The 16,253-nt window shown below is 46.6% G+C and overlaps 1 protein-coding gene across 3 annotated transcripts in view; it reads right to left on the minus strand.

Moving 5' to 3' along the window:
• Positions 1-16,253, minus strand: part of ubr2 (ubiquitin protein ligase E3 component n-recognin 2) — a 36,012-nt gene that overhangs the window by 18,338 nt on the left and 1,421 nt on the right. Inside the window, exons 2-13 of one of the 3 annotated variants that reach the window (XM_020047547.3) lie at positions 4,766-5,025; positions 4,219-4,297; positions 3,755-3,865; positions 3,223-3,353; positions 2,964-3,102; positions 2,808-2,870; positions 2,549-2,669; positions 2,251-2,358; positions 2,056-2,144; positions 1,027-1,125; positions 823-921; positions 196-359 (exon numbers count right to left, since the gene is read on the minus strand). In XM_020047547.3, the coding sequence (XP_019903106.1) occupies positions 196-359; positions 823-921; positions 1,027-1,125; positions 2,056-2,144; positions 2,251-2,358; positions 2,549-2,669; positions 2,808-2,870; positions 2,964-3,102; positions 3,223-3,353; positions 3,755-3,865; positions 4,219-4,297; positions 4,766-5,025 (1,463 nt within the window). The remainder of the gene's footprint in view (positions 1-195; positions 360-822; positions 922-1,026; positions 1,126-2,055; positions 2,145-2,250; positions 2,359-2,548; positions 2,670-2,807; positions 2,871-2,963; positions 3,103-3,222; positions 3,354-3,754; positions 3,866-4,218; positions 4,298-4,765; positions 5,026-16,253) is intronic. The other 2 variants (XM_010896199.5, XM_010896198.5) reach the window with 2 other exon arrangements.

Genomic DNA, 16,253 nt, shown 5'->3' on the forward strand with positions numbered 1-16,253 from the left:
AACTTGCTTTCCCATATTATATTTCCTATCTTGATTTCCCATCTCCTCACTTGGGTTACAATTAGGTTCAGGTTTAGAAACTGGGTTACAGAGTAATAATAGTGAAATAATTATAGAAAACAGTAACTGTAGAACCCATTTTTAGTCCACTCCAGGATTGACATTTGTGCGTGTATTTGTGAGGACAAATCTTACTTGAGGTCACCGATGAGGCTCTGGACACGGCGGAACCTGAAGGCCTGCTGGGTGGTGTAGCGCTCAAACTGGAAGCGGCCCTGCAGGTCGCGGTGGCGCAGGTGGTCCACAAAGGTCTTGATGATGGTGGTCATCAGGTTCTCCTCTATGATCAGCATCCTTGCCTGGGCCGAGAGGGCGATGGAAAAGAGGGTCAGAGAGCCTCAACATGATGGGCATTCTGGAGTCCCTACATAATCCTAGACACACAGTCAAACGTATGCAGAAACAGGACAACATGACACTACAGTTCTAAACTACTGATCACCACGGCGACGGTAAAACGCTTCACATTTGTTTCTAGAACACTTGGGCAGAGCTAATGTGAAGGTGACAGAACACAAAATGGAATCCTGCCGTGAACGTCTCGGTTAGACATGCAACACCCTTTAAGCAATCAACAATCACAAATGGAGTTGGAAGACAACGGAGACGACACGCGAACGATAAAGACACCAATACGCTCCTTATAGATCATTCACACTAACAGTCTAAAAATACCAGCGCTTTCCAGCATGCGCCCCGTCTTGGCATGGCGCTACCCCCCCCCCCCACCCCCGACACGAGACCCCCGCGGCCAGTACTCACCAGGGAGGGCACCGTGAACATTTGGACGGAGAGGTCAGTAACCGAGAACTCCCTGTCGTGGTCATCTTTCACATAGTCGCTCTGCAAGCACTCATAATTCTAACGGCGGGAGGCATGGCGGCGGGGGGAGGGGGGGAGAAAGAGAAGAAGAGAAGGTGTGTGTGTGGGGGGGTATGTCTCCGGCGCAGGGTAAGGAGTACTCACCATGGTGGGGACGGTGAAGAGCTGAACTGACAGAGAGGTCACTGACACTACACGCTCGTGGTCATCCTCCATAAAATCTGTCTGGAGGCGCCGGTAATTCTAAACAACAAGGGGGACATTCACCTCTAGGTCAAAGGCCGTCCCCAACCCCCCACCCCCCCTTTACCCTGGAACCTTTTCTAAGCTCTGGGGAGGAGTCACTCGTAGACAGCGATTCGGGAGCAGTTCATTCTAGACAAATGGTCAGGCCGGGAGCTCAAAACGGACCATACATCACGGCCTAAGTCAAATGTAATCCTACTTCCCCCACTAAGCCTCTGATGCGGTCTCAACATCAACCCTCAACGTCAAGAGAGCAGAGATACAGAACCATAGAGGAGCATCAGACAGCAGCCAAGTTTAATCAGAATGTGGATGGTACTGTCCTCAGGCTTTTCTGGTGTCACCTCCAGTGATGGCATATCTGCGCTCTTAAGATTATCTCAGGACACCTGCATAGCCTGGGGATCTGTGTGTGTGTGTGTGTGTGTGTGTGTGTGTGGCAAACATCCTGTGATTCTGGAGTCAGTCTGTGTGATGCAATAAGCAGGCTAAGAAGAAGGCACATCTGATGTAAAGCCTGCTGTCTGTCCATCTATGTCTTAATGGGTCGGCCTGTCTGTCTGATAAGTGTCTGTCTGCCTGTCCACATGTCTGCCTGCCTGCCTGTAACCTGTCTGTAACCTTCAGCCCTTCGAATACAGAACACATTGATTTTGAAATAGTAGTGAAGTTACATTCTGGGACTTTTGCAATAACATACCTTTTTGGGCTGTATGTGTATAATGATGTTTATAAGTGCAAAATATATAAATAGAATCATAATCTTTAGCCATAAAATGAAAACTATAAAAGCAGCTGGTTTTGATGACATTGGGCAGATATCGGCAAACACAGAGTACACTTGTACAAGTAGCCAACTATAGTGGAATGCTTCTCAGAGCAGACATACGTGACTTTCAAATCAAGGGTCAAATAAAAGAGGCTTACTTTGGCAAACTGAATAGCAAACAGCTTCTTGTACTTGAGGTCCATGAGAAGACTGCTCATCAAGAGCTGGTGGTAAACATTCCTGGCACCTGGATTGGAAAACAATGGCAGAGTTCAAAAAGAGAATCACAAAATGCTATTATAATGATTGAGTTACATGGAAATGTCCCCAATGCTGTCAGAGGAACTCCTCACCTTTCCACATCTTTGAGTCACAGAGCATGAGGGTGTCAACCAGGGAGGAGTTCTCCCCTTCTGGCCCATTCTCCAGGCCCACCTGACAAAGAATCCTCCTCAGGGCATCTACCCACGCACATACACAATAACAAAAAACAGACAACCACAACACAATAACCCTAAACAATGCGTCCACATCCCCCCCAGATAAACCATGTTGTGGTTTAAAAGATGAGGTGGTTTATAAGGAGGGTGTGTCACATAAGGCAGGCAGACCGTGGACGTTAACTAGTTTGGGTGGAGGAAGGAGACTGACCGGAGTATCCTATAACATGGCCGAGCCACTGCAGGACTTTGAGAGCGAAACACTGGTGCGCCACCACGGACGAGTGCATCACCTGGACTCTCAAGGGCTTGGACTGACGACCGGTGTTCCTCTGCACAAATGCACACACACACACAAAAACATACTCCCTCAAATGACCCACCGCGTACACTGATCATTAGCGGCAGAGGCGGGGACGTTGGTCGTTTTCAACGAAGGACGCTGATCTTCCCGGACACAGGATACTTACCACGATGACGGACTTGGCCTGGTCGCAGAACGCAAAGTCACCGAAGCGCACAGATTTCCTCCCCTGCATAGCACGAGACAAGGCGGTTTGATTACACGCCTAGCACGTGGCATATTCGTGACATAAACGGGCGGGTTTCAGCGCAGGGGGACTCACGTCTCGGTCTACTGTGGTGGCGAAGCTGACTGCTTCTTTCTGGGTGCAGTTGACAGCCTTCTGCAGGGTGTAAATGACCTGCTCGTACGTGTGCACCTCGTCATTGAAGAGCATGCAGTAGTAGGTGTCATGTCGGTCTCTGAAGATAAAAGAACAGGCGTGAACACCCACCCGCTTGGGATTAGAATAGATGGGTTGTAGGAACAACCAACAACCAGGACTTGAGAACTGACAAAACGGCCACGCGGGTGTAACGTACGGAGGCTCTAGGCCGGGGGGAAGCTCGTCCTCCTTCTCCCAGGTGAGCATGTCCACAGCGTATCTCAGCACGATGGAGAAGACGTTGTAGCAGCGGGCGACCATGTCAGGAGAAAGGTGGGCCAGGGGGTCCTGCCAACAGTCAAACCGGATCAAGCTTTTATTCCCCTTTTCAATGTTTTTACACACACGTGAACCACTCGTCCTGAATCTCAAAGTGTAAACAGGTTTAAAACTGCGGTCCTTTGTGTTATAGCTTGTAAATGTTTGGGCCCTATCTCCCTTGCAATATTATTTGTTTTTCATCTCAAGACTAACCTGGTAAAACAAAAAGAGTGCGAGTTCAGGTGGCCTCAACTTTCTGGGACCTTTACGGTTTCAGACTATCTGTAAAGCACTGAGACAACTGCTGACGTGAAAATGACTCCGTTGAAACATTTGATTGCACTCAGCAATCGCTAACCCTGTGTAGCGCCCTAGAAAGACCAACAGCAGTGAATGACCCATTTGTGAACAAGCTAGCAGACGCTCACCTCCTGACAGGAGTCGCTGATGTTGGGCTCATGTTTCTGACAGTAAGGGCCCTTCTTCCAGGCCTCTGTGTCTCCGCAGTCGCAGAACCCCCCCCCACCAGAGGTGGTCATCTGGAGGGGACACAACAGACACATTCATTTGGGCGCCAGACAGGAGAAGCTTTTGGGTCGTTTCATTTCCGAAGAGGACTGCGACCGCTGCCTTCTGCCTCACCTGCGGCAGACGTCGGTACAAAGCCACCTTTCATTCGGCCCCGGGTGACCGGAGCCTGGAACCTGAGGAGCGTGCGTGTTGCACCCGCCGTCAGGCCAACGTGGCAGAACAGAAGCCTGGCCCAAACCGGATTAACCGGGGCCTCGGCCTGTGTTCCGTTCCACGATAAACTCTCCTCACAACTAGATAAGATTTCGGGCCCTCGGTCTTCTTATAGCGAATCACAGTGTGTGGTGTGCGGCGTCCTTACCCTGTAGCGATGCTCTTTATGTACACTGCCCAGGAAACACTGCATACAAAGCACGCAGGTGGGGTCCGCAGCACATTCCCTGCAGGGTAGAGAGACATTTTGACATGGGTAGAGAGACCAGCAGCCAGTGTCTAATCACGTCTAGACGGTTTTTCCGGGTCATGTTTTGACCCCATGTTAAAATGACCCGGCGGGCCTGTTACGTACACATATATGCAAAGGTGTTCAGGACAAAGGTTTAGTGGACGCTCTTTGGATGGGTGTACATTTAGTGTCCACAGGGCGATAAGCATGGATGTGCAATGCAATGGTTATCCACTGAACACCAGCTCCAGAGCATGGAATTAGCCAGTACGGTCAACAGAAGAATTAGCCAGTACGGTCAACCAGGCGGGAACGCTTACCGGGAAGCTTAAAGTTTGACCTCTGAGACTTAACACTTGGTCCAACCTGATCCAATTCCCCCGTTAAGGAAAGGGCAGCTAGTGTGTGTGTGTGTGTGTGTGTGTGTGCGTGCGTGCGTGCGCGCGCGCCAAATGGCCCCCACCTGCATGAGTAGGTGGGCTCTCCCACTCTGAAGACGTGTCCGCAGAGCTGTGAGGGCTGGTTGTTCTGCTCTAGCTTGACCAGGCCCATGGAGGGGTCCTCCCCACACAGGTACCATTCAAGAGGGCTCTGCAGCAGCAGCTGGGCTAGCAGGTCTTCACTCTGGGGGTTCAAGTTGGGCCCCAGGCAGTAGATCTTTGGGACATAGCAAGCCAGGTGCTGGTAAACTTCCTTGTAGAGGTCGGTCGCCTGGAGCCATTTCTGTGGAGAGGGGGTAAATCGTGATGAGACTTGTGAGGCTTGAGGGCATTAGTTCACAACTGACTTGTAGAAGTTGGGCAATCTGCACCAAAGGTGCAACAGACTACAAAAGCACAGCTAGGCTAGCAAAATACACAGGCTATCACTCATTCACACTCCAATATTTCTTAGAGCAATGTTTCCTAAACTAGTGGACACAACGTGTGGGTGCACACTTTTCATTTGACCCCCTAAAAAAGTTTAGGAACCGTTGTTTTTCTGTGTTTTGATGGCATACCTTTTGAGAGGGCCTGTTTCTAAGAGGCCAGATGTAGATGTGTTTTGTTCCACTGCGTAAGACAGTGACAGACAAACTGCACATAGGACAGATTGATGTGGAATGCCAGGGGGAGCTGGACAGTTTCGGTGGAGTCAGCCTGTGATATTGGTGTGAATGCCAGGCAAACATGCACAAGGCAACCAGCTGGAGCGCTACCACACGACTCCCTCTAGCACCATCTACCAGACACACTACAGAGGCTTCTCCTGTGGTTACACACAGATCACAAATCATAATGCCATGTGCACCTCCATTTAGAACAGAAATAGAAAAAATAGCATAAACTCTTGACCTGTAGCCTCTCCACCACTACGGTCATTTGTAATTCACTAAGGACCGGACTCTAATTATTGAATGTCTTGTAAAAGCAATGTAAAAATGAATAGGTATTTTTCTGTCCATTTGTATAACGGACCTCCATGCTTCATAATAAAAACAACATGGGCATCATAACCACACCTCCCTTTCTTGCTGCAATTTAAGCCACTGCTTATCACAAGGATACATAGTACTTTTGACCCCTTTCAAAAGTTTTAAATAGAGTACTTCATGGAATAATCCAAACAAAACCACACATTCCAAAGACATACATAGTTACGACAGGAAATCTAATACAGAAATATAGTATAGCAAACAACATGAAATCAAAAATATACACTACCGCTCAACAGTTTGGGGTCACTTAGAAATGTCTTTGTTTTCCATGATAACATACATGAAATTAGTTTGAATAGGAAATAGAGCAAAATGAATAGGAAATAGAGATTGACAAGGTTAGATAAAAATATTTTTTATTGAAATAATAATTGTGTCCTTCAAACTTTGCTTTCGTCAAAGAACCCAACATTTGGAGCAATTACAGCCTTGCATTCTAATCGTCAATTTGTTACGGAAATCTGAAGAGATTTCACCCCATGCTTCCTGAAGCACCTCCCACAAGTTAGATTGGCTTGATGGGCACTACTTACACACCATACGGTGAAGCTGATCCCACAACAGCTCAATAGGGTTGAGATCTGATGACTGTGCTGGCCACTCCATTATAGACAGAAAACCAGCGGACTGAGTCTTCCCTAAATAGTTCTTGCAAAGTTTGGAGGTGCGCTTTAGATCATTGTCCGGTCATAGGAGCAACGTGATAGCCTTCCTTCTTCAAGATCTCTTATACCCTGTACAAATGTCCCACTTCACCACTTCCAAAGCACTCCCAGACCATTACATTGCCTCCACCATGCTTGACAGGGGGCATCAAGCACTCCTCCAGCATCTTTTAATTTGGTCTGCATCTCACAAATGTTCTTCTTTGTGATCCAAACAGATTTGTCTATCCATAAAACTTTTCCAATCATCCTCTGCCCAGTATCTGTGTTCGTTTACCCATCTTATATACACTCACCTAAAGGATTATTAGGAACACCATACTAATACTGTGTTTGACCCCCTTTCGCCTTCAGAACTGCCTTAATTCTACGTGGCATTGATTCAACAAGGTGCTGAAAGCATTCCTTAGAAATGTTGGCCCATATTGATAGGATAGCATCTTGCAGTTGATGGAGATTTGTGGGATGCACATCCAGGGCACGAAGCTCCCGTTCCACCACATCCCAAAGATGCTCTATTGGGTTGAGATCTGGTGACTGTGGAGGCCATTTCAGTACAGTGAACTCATTGTCATGTTCAAGAAACCAATTTGAAATGATTCGAGCTTTGTGACATGGTGCATTATCCTGCTGGAAGTAGCAATCAGGGGATGGGTACATGGTGGTCATAAAGGGATTGACATGGTCAGAAACAATGCTCAGGTAGGCCGTGGCATTTAAACGATGCCCAATTGGCACTAAGGGGCCTGAAGTGTGCCAAGAAAACATTCCCAACACCATTACACCACCACCACCAGCCTGCACAGTGGTAACAAGGTATGATGGATCCATGTTCTCATTCTGTTTACGCCAAATTCTGACTCTACCATCTGAATGTCTCAACAGAAATCGAGACTCATCAGACCAGGCAACATTCTTCCAGTCTTCAACTGTCCAATTTTGGTGAGGTCGTGCAAATTGTAGCCTCTTTTTCCTATTTGTAGTGGAGATGAGTGGTACCCGGTGGGGTCTTCTGCTGTTGTAGCCCATCCGCCTCAAGGTTGTGCGTGTTGCGGCTTCACAAATGCTTTGCTGCATACCTCGGTTGTAACGAGTGGTTATTTCAGTCAAAGTTGCTCTTCTATCAGCTTGAATCAGTCGGCCCATTCTCCTCTGACCTCTAGCATCAACAAGGCATTTTCGCCCACAGGACTGCTGCATACTGGATGTTTTTCCCTTTTCACACCATTCTTTGTAAACCCTAGAAATGGTTGTGCGTGAAAATCACAGTAACTGAGCAGATTGTGAAATACTCAGACCAGCCCGTCAGGCACCAACAACCATGCCACGCTCAAAATTGCTTAAATCACCTTTCTTTCCCATTCTGACATTCAGTTTGGAGTTCAGGAGATTGTCTTGACCAGGATGACACCCCTAAATGCATTGAAGCAACTGCCATGTGATTGGTTGATTAGATAATTGCATTCATGAGAAATTGAACAGGTTTTCCTAATAATCCTTTAGGTGAGTGTGTGTGTGTGTGTGTGTGTGTGTGTGTGTGTGTGTGTGTGTGTGTGTGTGTGTGTGTGTGTGTGTGTGTATATATATATTTTTTTTTTTTTGGCCAGTCTGAGATATGGCTCCCCCCCACCTCTACAAAGGCCAGCGTCCCGGAGTTGCCTATTCACTGCAGACGTTGTTTTTTGCGGTGTTTTGTGAGACTGGCGTTTTGTAGGTACTATTTAATAAAGCTGCCAGTTGAGGACCTGTGAGATCCAGACACTCTACTGTATTTGTCCTCTTGTTCAGTTGCACACAAGGCCTCCCACTCTTTCTATTCTGGTTAGAGCCAGTCTGCACCGTTCTGTGAAGGGAGTAGTACACGTTGCACAAGGTTTTAACTTTCTTGGCAATTTCTCACATGCAATAGCCTTCATTTCGCAGGACAAGAATAGGCTGATGGGTTTTAGAAGAAAGTTCTTTGTTTCTGGCAATTTTGAGCCTGTAATTGAATCAATCATTGCTGACGCTCCAGATAGTGAACTAGTCTAAGGCCGGTTTTATTGCTTCTCTAATGAGCACAACAGTTTTCAACAGCGCTAAAAAAATCACAAAAGGGTTTACTAACGATCACAGCCTTTTAAAATGATATACTTGGATTACCAAACAAAACATGCCATTGGAACACAGGACTGATGGTTGCTGATAATGGGCCTCTGTCCACCTATGTAGATATTCCATTGTAAATCTGCTGTTTCCAGCAACAATAGTCATTTACAACATTAACAATGTCTACACTGTATTTCTGATACTGTAAAATCTGTAACATCTGAATTTGATGTTATTTTAATGGACTAGAAATTTGCTTTTCTTTCATAAACAAGAACATTACTAAGTGACCCCAAACCATTGAACGGTAGTGGATATATTTAATAACAAGACTGAGTTCATCCAGGCTTATGCTACCTGCAAGGCTCTCGACTTTTTGGCCATAATAGAGGCATGGATCTGACTATTTGTTTCACCTGACTAATTTTCTCCTCCTAGTCCAAGAACATCTGGTCACCATGTTGGTGGCACAGGGCTAATTGTCTTCAAAATACAGATTCTCTCTATTCCCTCTTGCTCACCTATCAATTTATTTTCATTACTTAGCTCAGGACAGTCAGGCTTCAAAATGGGCAGAGACTGCTCTCTATGTAACAGAAGCTTTTCACAGTGCCCTAGCAAACTCTCTCTCCTAACCTCATCCTCTTAGATCTATACTCTGCATATGACACAAAGTTCCACCTTCTCAGATCTGGGTGTCTCAGACTCTGGACACTTGTGGATTGCATCCAAATCGGCAGCCCACTCCTACCAGGTGACGTGGAGAAACTTTCCAAGCTCTCCAAATGTTACCTGCTACTTGGTACACTCCACCGGCATTCTGTTGAAGCTTGTATCCATTACAAGGCCATGATGACTGCCAATGCAGCAACATAACGGGCTTCTCCCTGATTCCTTCAGGCATTGCTCAATCCCGATGGCCCTACCTGGGTTTTTGTTCAACCACGGCTCTTGGCCAAGCCGCCTCTTTAGGGCATTTCCAAGCAGTCAAAACTCTTCTCTGTCCTAGCATCTCATTGGTGGAACAACCTTCCCCTCGAGGCTAGGATAGACGATTCTCCGCCCATTTTCAGAAAGTTGATGAAAAGGTGGGTTTTCAGACATTATCTAAAATAATTTCAATCCCAACCCCTCTATTTGTTTTTTGTACACTTTGCTTATTATGTTTATTAATTGCATGGTCTCCATCCCAGCAATGGTTTCTCCGACAACTAATTAAAATACACTTACTACTGAGCTATATGGTTGTTTCATCTTGCTTTTTTTAATATATGCACTTACTGTCAGTCTGGATAAGAGTGTCTGCTAAATCAAAATGTACATTTCAAATGTAAATTAACCTTCATGTAAAACAGTAATACATGCATGAATAAAAACATGAATCTCTTAAACATTAAAAGAGGCATTATAGTACAAATACTTAATTACTAAAGTTAGCAAAGATACATTTCACAAGATCTCAACATAATCTAGTTTCGTAGTAGAATCTACTTCCTCTGTATTGGTCTGTTCATAAAAAGGTTCCAGAATTCATAGCAAAAGTAGATACTGCCTCCTTAAGAAATGTTAGTAGATGAAAAATACACTTTAACCATATTTATTAAGGACGCACCAATAAGAAAATGATTGTCCGATAGCTGATGTTCTTAGAACAGAATTGGCCGATGCTGACACCGATGTTTTGACATTTCAGTAACTTCCGACCCTATCATTTTTATCATTAAATAAAAATGTAGCTTCTGATGAGGCTTCTAATTGCAGCTCATTTTAATAATACAAGTATTTTTTCTATATTTTAGAATAAGAAAACATTTATACCTCATTCAGCCATAAGATTTGACATGGTGTATTTAAAAAAAGGTAAGCAAAGGGAAACCCGTCTACAAAGCCGATACATTTCTTACCTGCAACAGAGATAGACCGTTTAACCTCAGATGTGAATGATTGGGGTACAAGCATTGGTGGCATTCTGTAATTAATAGTTTCAATAAGAACACATTCTGTGATTTCTTTACAGATAAGTGTACAAATAAATGTACAATACAGGCTACTGCAGAAAGTTAAGAGCACAATTAAATTGTTGAGGTAGTTTTACATTGTTCTTAAATTGACAAACACTTCGATGCTGAAAGAAATGTGATCTTGTTTCTTTTATTTCTAGGAGCACCAATACATTTTAGGACGTATTATCTTTGGTTGAGACGATGAGGTAATGTTCTATTTATGTTCCCGAGCATGAACTGCCACCTCAACGTGGTGGAGGGGTTTGAGTACCTGAGTGACCCTAGGAGCTATGATGTCTGGGGTTATATGCCCCTGGTAGGGTCTCCCAAGGCAAACAGGTCCTGGGCGATGGGTCAGACTAAGAGCGGTTCAAAAACCCTTTAATGATGAAAAACATTTTGAGGACCGTGACGTTGCCCGGTATGGCGCAGCTGGGGCCCCAACCTGGAGCCAGGCCCGGGGTTGGGGCTTGTATGCGAGCGCCTGGTGGCCGGGCCTTTCCCCACGGTGTCCGGCCGGGCACAGCCTGAAGGAGCGACGTGGGGCCACCTTCCTGTGGGCTCACCACCTGCAGGAGGGACCATAAGGGGTCGGTGTGTAGAGGATTGGGCGGCAGTCGAAGGCGGGGGCCCCGACAACCCGATCCCTGGACACGGAAATTAGTTCTAGGGACGTGGAACATCAACTCACTGGCGGGGAAGGAGCCTGAAATTGTGCGTGAGGTTGAGAGGTTCCGACTACAGATAGTCGGGATCACCTCTATGCACGGCTTGGGCTCTGGAACCACACTCCTTGAGAGAGGATGGACTGGTGAGAGGCGGTGGGCTGGTGTGGGTTTGCTTATAGCCCCCAGCTCTGCTGCCATGTGTTGGAGTTTACCCCGGTGAACGAGAGGGTCGTTTCCCTGTGCCTACGGGTCGGGGATAGGTCTCTCACTGTTGTTTGTGCCTACGGGCCGAACGGCAGTGCTGAGTACCCGACCTTCTTGGAGTCTCTTGGAGGGGTGCTGGAAAGTGCTCTGACTGGGGACTCCATCGTTCTACTGGGGGACTTCAACGCCCACGTGGGCAACGACAGTGACACCTGGAGGGCCGTGATTGGGAACGGCCCCCCTGATCTGAACACGAGCGGTGTTCAGTTATTGGACTTCTATGCTAGTCACAGTTTGTCCATAACGAACACCATGTTCAAGCATAAGTGTGTCCATCAGTGCACGTGGCACCAGGACACCCTAGGCCGCAGGTCGATGATCGACTTTGTTGTCGTTTCATCTGACCTGCGGCCGTATGTCTTGGACACTCGGGTGAAGAGAGGGGCGGAGCTGTCAACTGATCACCACCTGGTGGTGAGTTGGATCCGATGGCGGGGGAGGAAGCTGGACAGACTCGGCAGACCCAAGCGTACTGTAAGGGTCTGCTGGGAACGTCTGGCCGATTCTCCTGTCAGAGAGATCTTTAACTCCCACCTCCGGCAGAGCTTCGACTGGATCCCGAGGGAGGCTGGAGATATTGAGTCCGAGTGGACCATGTTTTCCACTGCCATTGTCGAAGCGGCCGCTCGGAGCTGTGGCCGTAAGGTCTCCGGTGCCTGTCAAGGCGGCAATCCCCGAACCCGGTGGTGGACACCGGAAGTAAGGGATGCCGTCAAGCTGAAGAAGGAGTCCTATCAGGCCTGGTTGAAGGGTACCGGCAGGCCAAGTGGACTGCAGTCCGAGTGGTTATGGAGGCAAAAACTTGGGCCTGGGAGGAGCTCGGTGAGGCCATGGAGAAGGACTACCGGCTGGCCTCGAAGAGATTCTGGCAAACCGTCCGGCGCCTCAGGAGAGGGAAACAGTGCCCTACCAACGCTGTTTACAGTGGAGGTGGGCAGCTGTTGACCTCAACTGGGGATGTCGTCGGGCGGTGGAAGGAGTACTACAAGGATCTCCTTAATCCCGCCGTCACGTCTTCCATTGAGGAAGCAGAGGCTGAGGGCTCAGAGGTGGACTTGTCCATCACCCGGGCTGAAGTCACTGAGGTAGTCAAGAAACTCCTCGGTGGCAAGGCACCGGGGGTGGATGAGATCCATCCTGAGTACCTCAAGTCTCTGGATGTTGTGGGGCTGTCTTGTTTGACACGCCTAAGCAGCGGTTGGGGACAGTGCCTCTGGGATGGCAGACCGGGGTGGTGGTCCCTCTTTTTAAGAAGGGGGACCGGAGGGTGTGTTCCAACTACAGGGCAGGGATGGAAATAAAAAAAATTGTCCACTGGCCACTGTGGCTGGTGGATTTCAAAATCTACCAGCCACTCAATGTTTTTACCAGCCACTTTCTTGTTTTTAACCAACAACGTGAAGCGTGTTGACGACATCCAGAGCAGTACATTATCAGATTTGTCTCGTCGTAAACTAACCAATCGCGGGACTCCCCATTGTCTGCTTTTCTCCATTGTTCTTTAAAAAAAAAGTTTTTTGACTTTCACCTCTTTGTCCTCTGGCTCCTCCGGAGATGTTTTCTCAGCGGACCTCTTAACGCCTGCGATGTAACGCCACATTCTTTTTTATGTGCGCCGCCTCTAAAGTATACGTAAGAGGATTAGTGCCAAGCAATAATAAAAAAAATAAAACCATCTCGACAATAAAGTCATTATAATGCGAGATAAAACTCGTTATATTTCGAGAAAAAAAGTCTAAATACAATCTTGAGAATAAACTCATTACATATCGAGAATAAAGTCGTTGTGTTTCGATAAAAAAATTGTTATATTTCGAGAAAAAAGTCAAAATACAATCTTGAGAATAAACTCATGAAATATCGAGAATAAAAGTCTAATTTAAATGTAGAATAACGCATTCGATCAGTGTGCATTGCATACTGATGGCAGAGTTGGATCAATTATTCAAGCTATATTAGGCTATAGACTTTCTTTCAGTAACAAAGAAATACTATCAACTATTAGCTAATTATGACAGAATGAAAAAGAGAATTTGCAAGAGGCTAGGTCTTTTTAGAAGAAAAAATCTGTCCAATTTGCGCGATGTACTCGCTTTTGTCCAACATGAATTGACAACCAGTGGACAAATGCAAGGTTATCGCTGGCTTCACCTACGCGCAATTCATCGTGGTTTCCCAGGATACCATAATACGGATTATTAAACTTTATTCTTGATATTTAATGAGTTTATTCTCAAGATTGTATTTAGACTTTTTTCTCTAAATTTAACGAGTTTAATCTTGCATTATAATGACTTTAATGTCGAGATGGTTTTATTTTTTTTATTATTGCTTGGCACTAATCCTCTTCCGAAAGTGTCCGGGTGAAACAGTATGCTACTTTTATTTACCCGCCACGGTGGCCGGTAGGTGAAGCGAGTTTACCCGCCACAACACAAAATCACCCGCATTTGGCTGGTGGCGGGTGCTAATTTCCATCCCTGCTACAGGGGGATCACACTTCTCAGCCTCCCCGGGAAAGTCTATGCCAGGGTACTGGAGAGGAGAATACGGCCGATAGTAAAACCTCGAATTCAGGAGGAACAGTGTGGTTTTCGTCCGGGCCGTGGAACACTGGACCAGCTCTATACCATCTACGGGGTGTTGGAGGGTTCATGGGAGTTTGCCCAACCAATCCACATGGGTTTTGTGGATTTGGAGAAGGCATTCGACTGTGTCCCTCGCGGCTTCCTGTGGAGGGTGCTTCGGGAGTATGGGGTCTTTGCTAAGGGCTGTCAGGTCCCTATACGACCGAAGCAGGAGCTTGGTTCCCATTGCCAGCAGTAAGTCAGACTTGTTCCCAGTGCATGTTGGACTCCGGCAGGGCTGCCCTTTGTCACCGGTTCTGTTCGTAATTTTTATGGACAGAATTTCTAAGCGCAGCCAGGGGCCGGAGGGTGTCAGGTTTGGGGACCACACGATTTCGTCTCTGCTCTTTGCAGATGATGTTGTCGTGTTGGCCATTTCAAACCAGGACCTTCAGCATGCACTGGGACGGTTTGCAGCCGTGTGTGAAGCGGTTGGGATGAAAATCAGTACCTCCAAATCCGAGGCCATGGTCCTCAGTTGGAAAAGGGTGGCTTGCCCACTTCAGGTTGGTGGAGAGTTCCTGCCTCAAGTGGAGGAGTTTAAGTATCTAGGGGGCTTGTTCACGAGTGAGGGAAAGACGGAACGGGAGATTGACAGGCGGATCGGTGCAGCTTCTGCAGTAATACGGTTGATGTATCGGTCTGTCGTGATGAAGAAAGAGCTGAGCCGCAAGGCGAAGCTCTCGATTTACCGGTCAATCTACGTCCCTACTCTCACCTATGGTCATGAGCTTTGGGTCATGACCGAAAGGACAAGATCCCGGATACAGGCGGCCGAAATGAGCTTTCTCTGCAGAGTGGCTGGGTGAGAAGCTCTGTCACCCGGGAGGAGCTCAGAGTAGAGCCGCTGCTCCTCCACATCGAGAGGGGTCAGCTGAGGTGGCTTGGGCATCTGTTTCGGATGCCTCCGGAACGCCTTCCTGGGAAGGTGTTCCGGTCCCGTCCCACCGGGAGGAGACCCCGGGGAAGACCTAGGACACGCTGGAGGGACTATGTCTCCCGGCTGGGCTGGGAACGCCTCGGTGTCCCCCGGAAGAGCTGGAGAAAGTGTCTGGGGAGAGGGAAGTCTGGGCATCCCTGCTTAGACTGCTGCCCCCGCAACCCGGCCCCGGATAAGCGGAAGAAGATGGATGGATGGATGTTCTCGAGCAGACACTCCTTGAAAAGAGTATTACAACCTAGCTAAGACTTGTGGTGTTCTCCACAAAAATATTATGAAAACAAACATGCACTGTGGTTGTTTGACCAAATATAATGCATAAGGAACTTTCAGCTCAAAACAAGCAATTACAATCTGTTCTAGTGGTCATGTAGATAGAGATATCTATATAGCACGATTATGCTTTCAAATTCACTAGCTAGCCACCAATGAGTCTCTGGAATATGGCAATGCATCTAATGCAATAGAAAACCCAGATGGAATTTTGATTGGTTTAGCTGTTAACTTTGTTTATTCTGTGTTCCATAGTTATGAAAAGGGCCCATCAACTTCGACCCCATCTAAAACATCGGCGTTCAATGCTCCAGCACGGGTGGTTTGAGGGGACACTGTTTTAGACCGGTCATTATGCTCATAGTTTGCAATAATATTGTCAGATCCTAATGGAGTTATAGAACCAATATTCTACTCACTATCGATAGGTGGCGTAAACATGCACCTTTAAAATATAGGAGACAGGGTTCCAACATCTTTTCCCCTCAAGTTCTTTGGCGCCCCCCTGTGTACACTTCACACTTCTGAATATCTTCAATTTCCCTCATGATAAGACAATTGGCAGCCCACTGCTTACAACAATAAAATAGGAAATATGTGAAAATGTCTCATGTATATACATATACACATACATATGACATTGAAAGAATTATTACAATCAAAAATATGTATTTATCAATAACTTACAGAAAGGAAACTGTCCAAAGAAAAAGTGCATGGAACCTATCTTTGTGCAGTATGTGTTGGTAATTTACCCTGTTACATTACTTAATAAAGAAAAACGGTCCCAGTAATTTAATAAATTATTCTAAAATGTCCGCATGGTGCTCTCGGCTCTTCTATTTAAGACACTGAATAAGTGAATGACTAAAACGTAAATCTATTACATATCCCTGACTTCGCACCTAAATATTGTGTCTGAAGATCGCTGTGATTCTCTGAAATC

Source organism: Esox lucius, chromosome 6 (genome assembly GCF_011004845.1).
Source record: "Esox lucius isolate fEsoLuc1 chromosome 6, fEsoLuc1.pri, whole genome shotgun sequence".
Taxonomy (NCBI): Eukaryota; Metazoa; Chordata; class Actinopteri; order Esociformes; family Esocidae; genus Esox; species Esox lucius.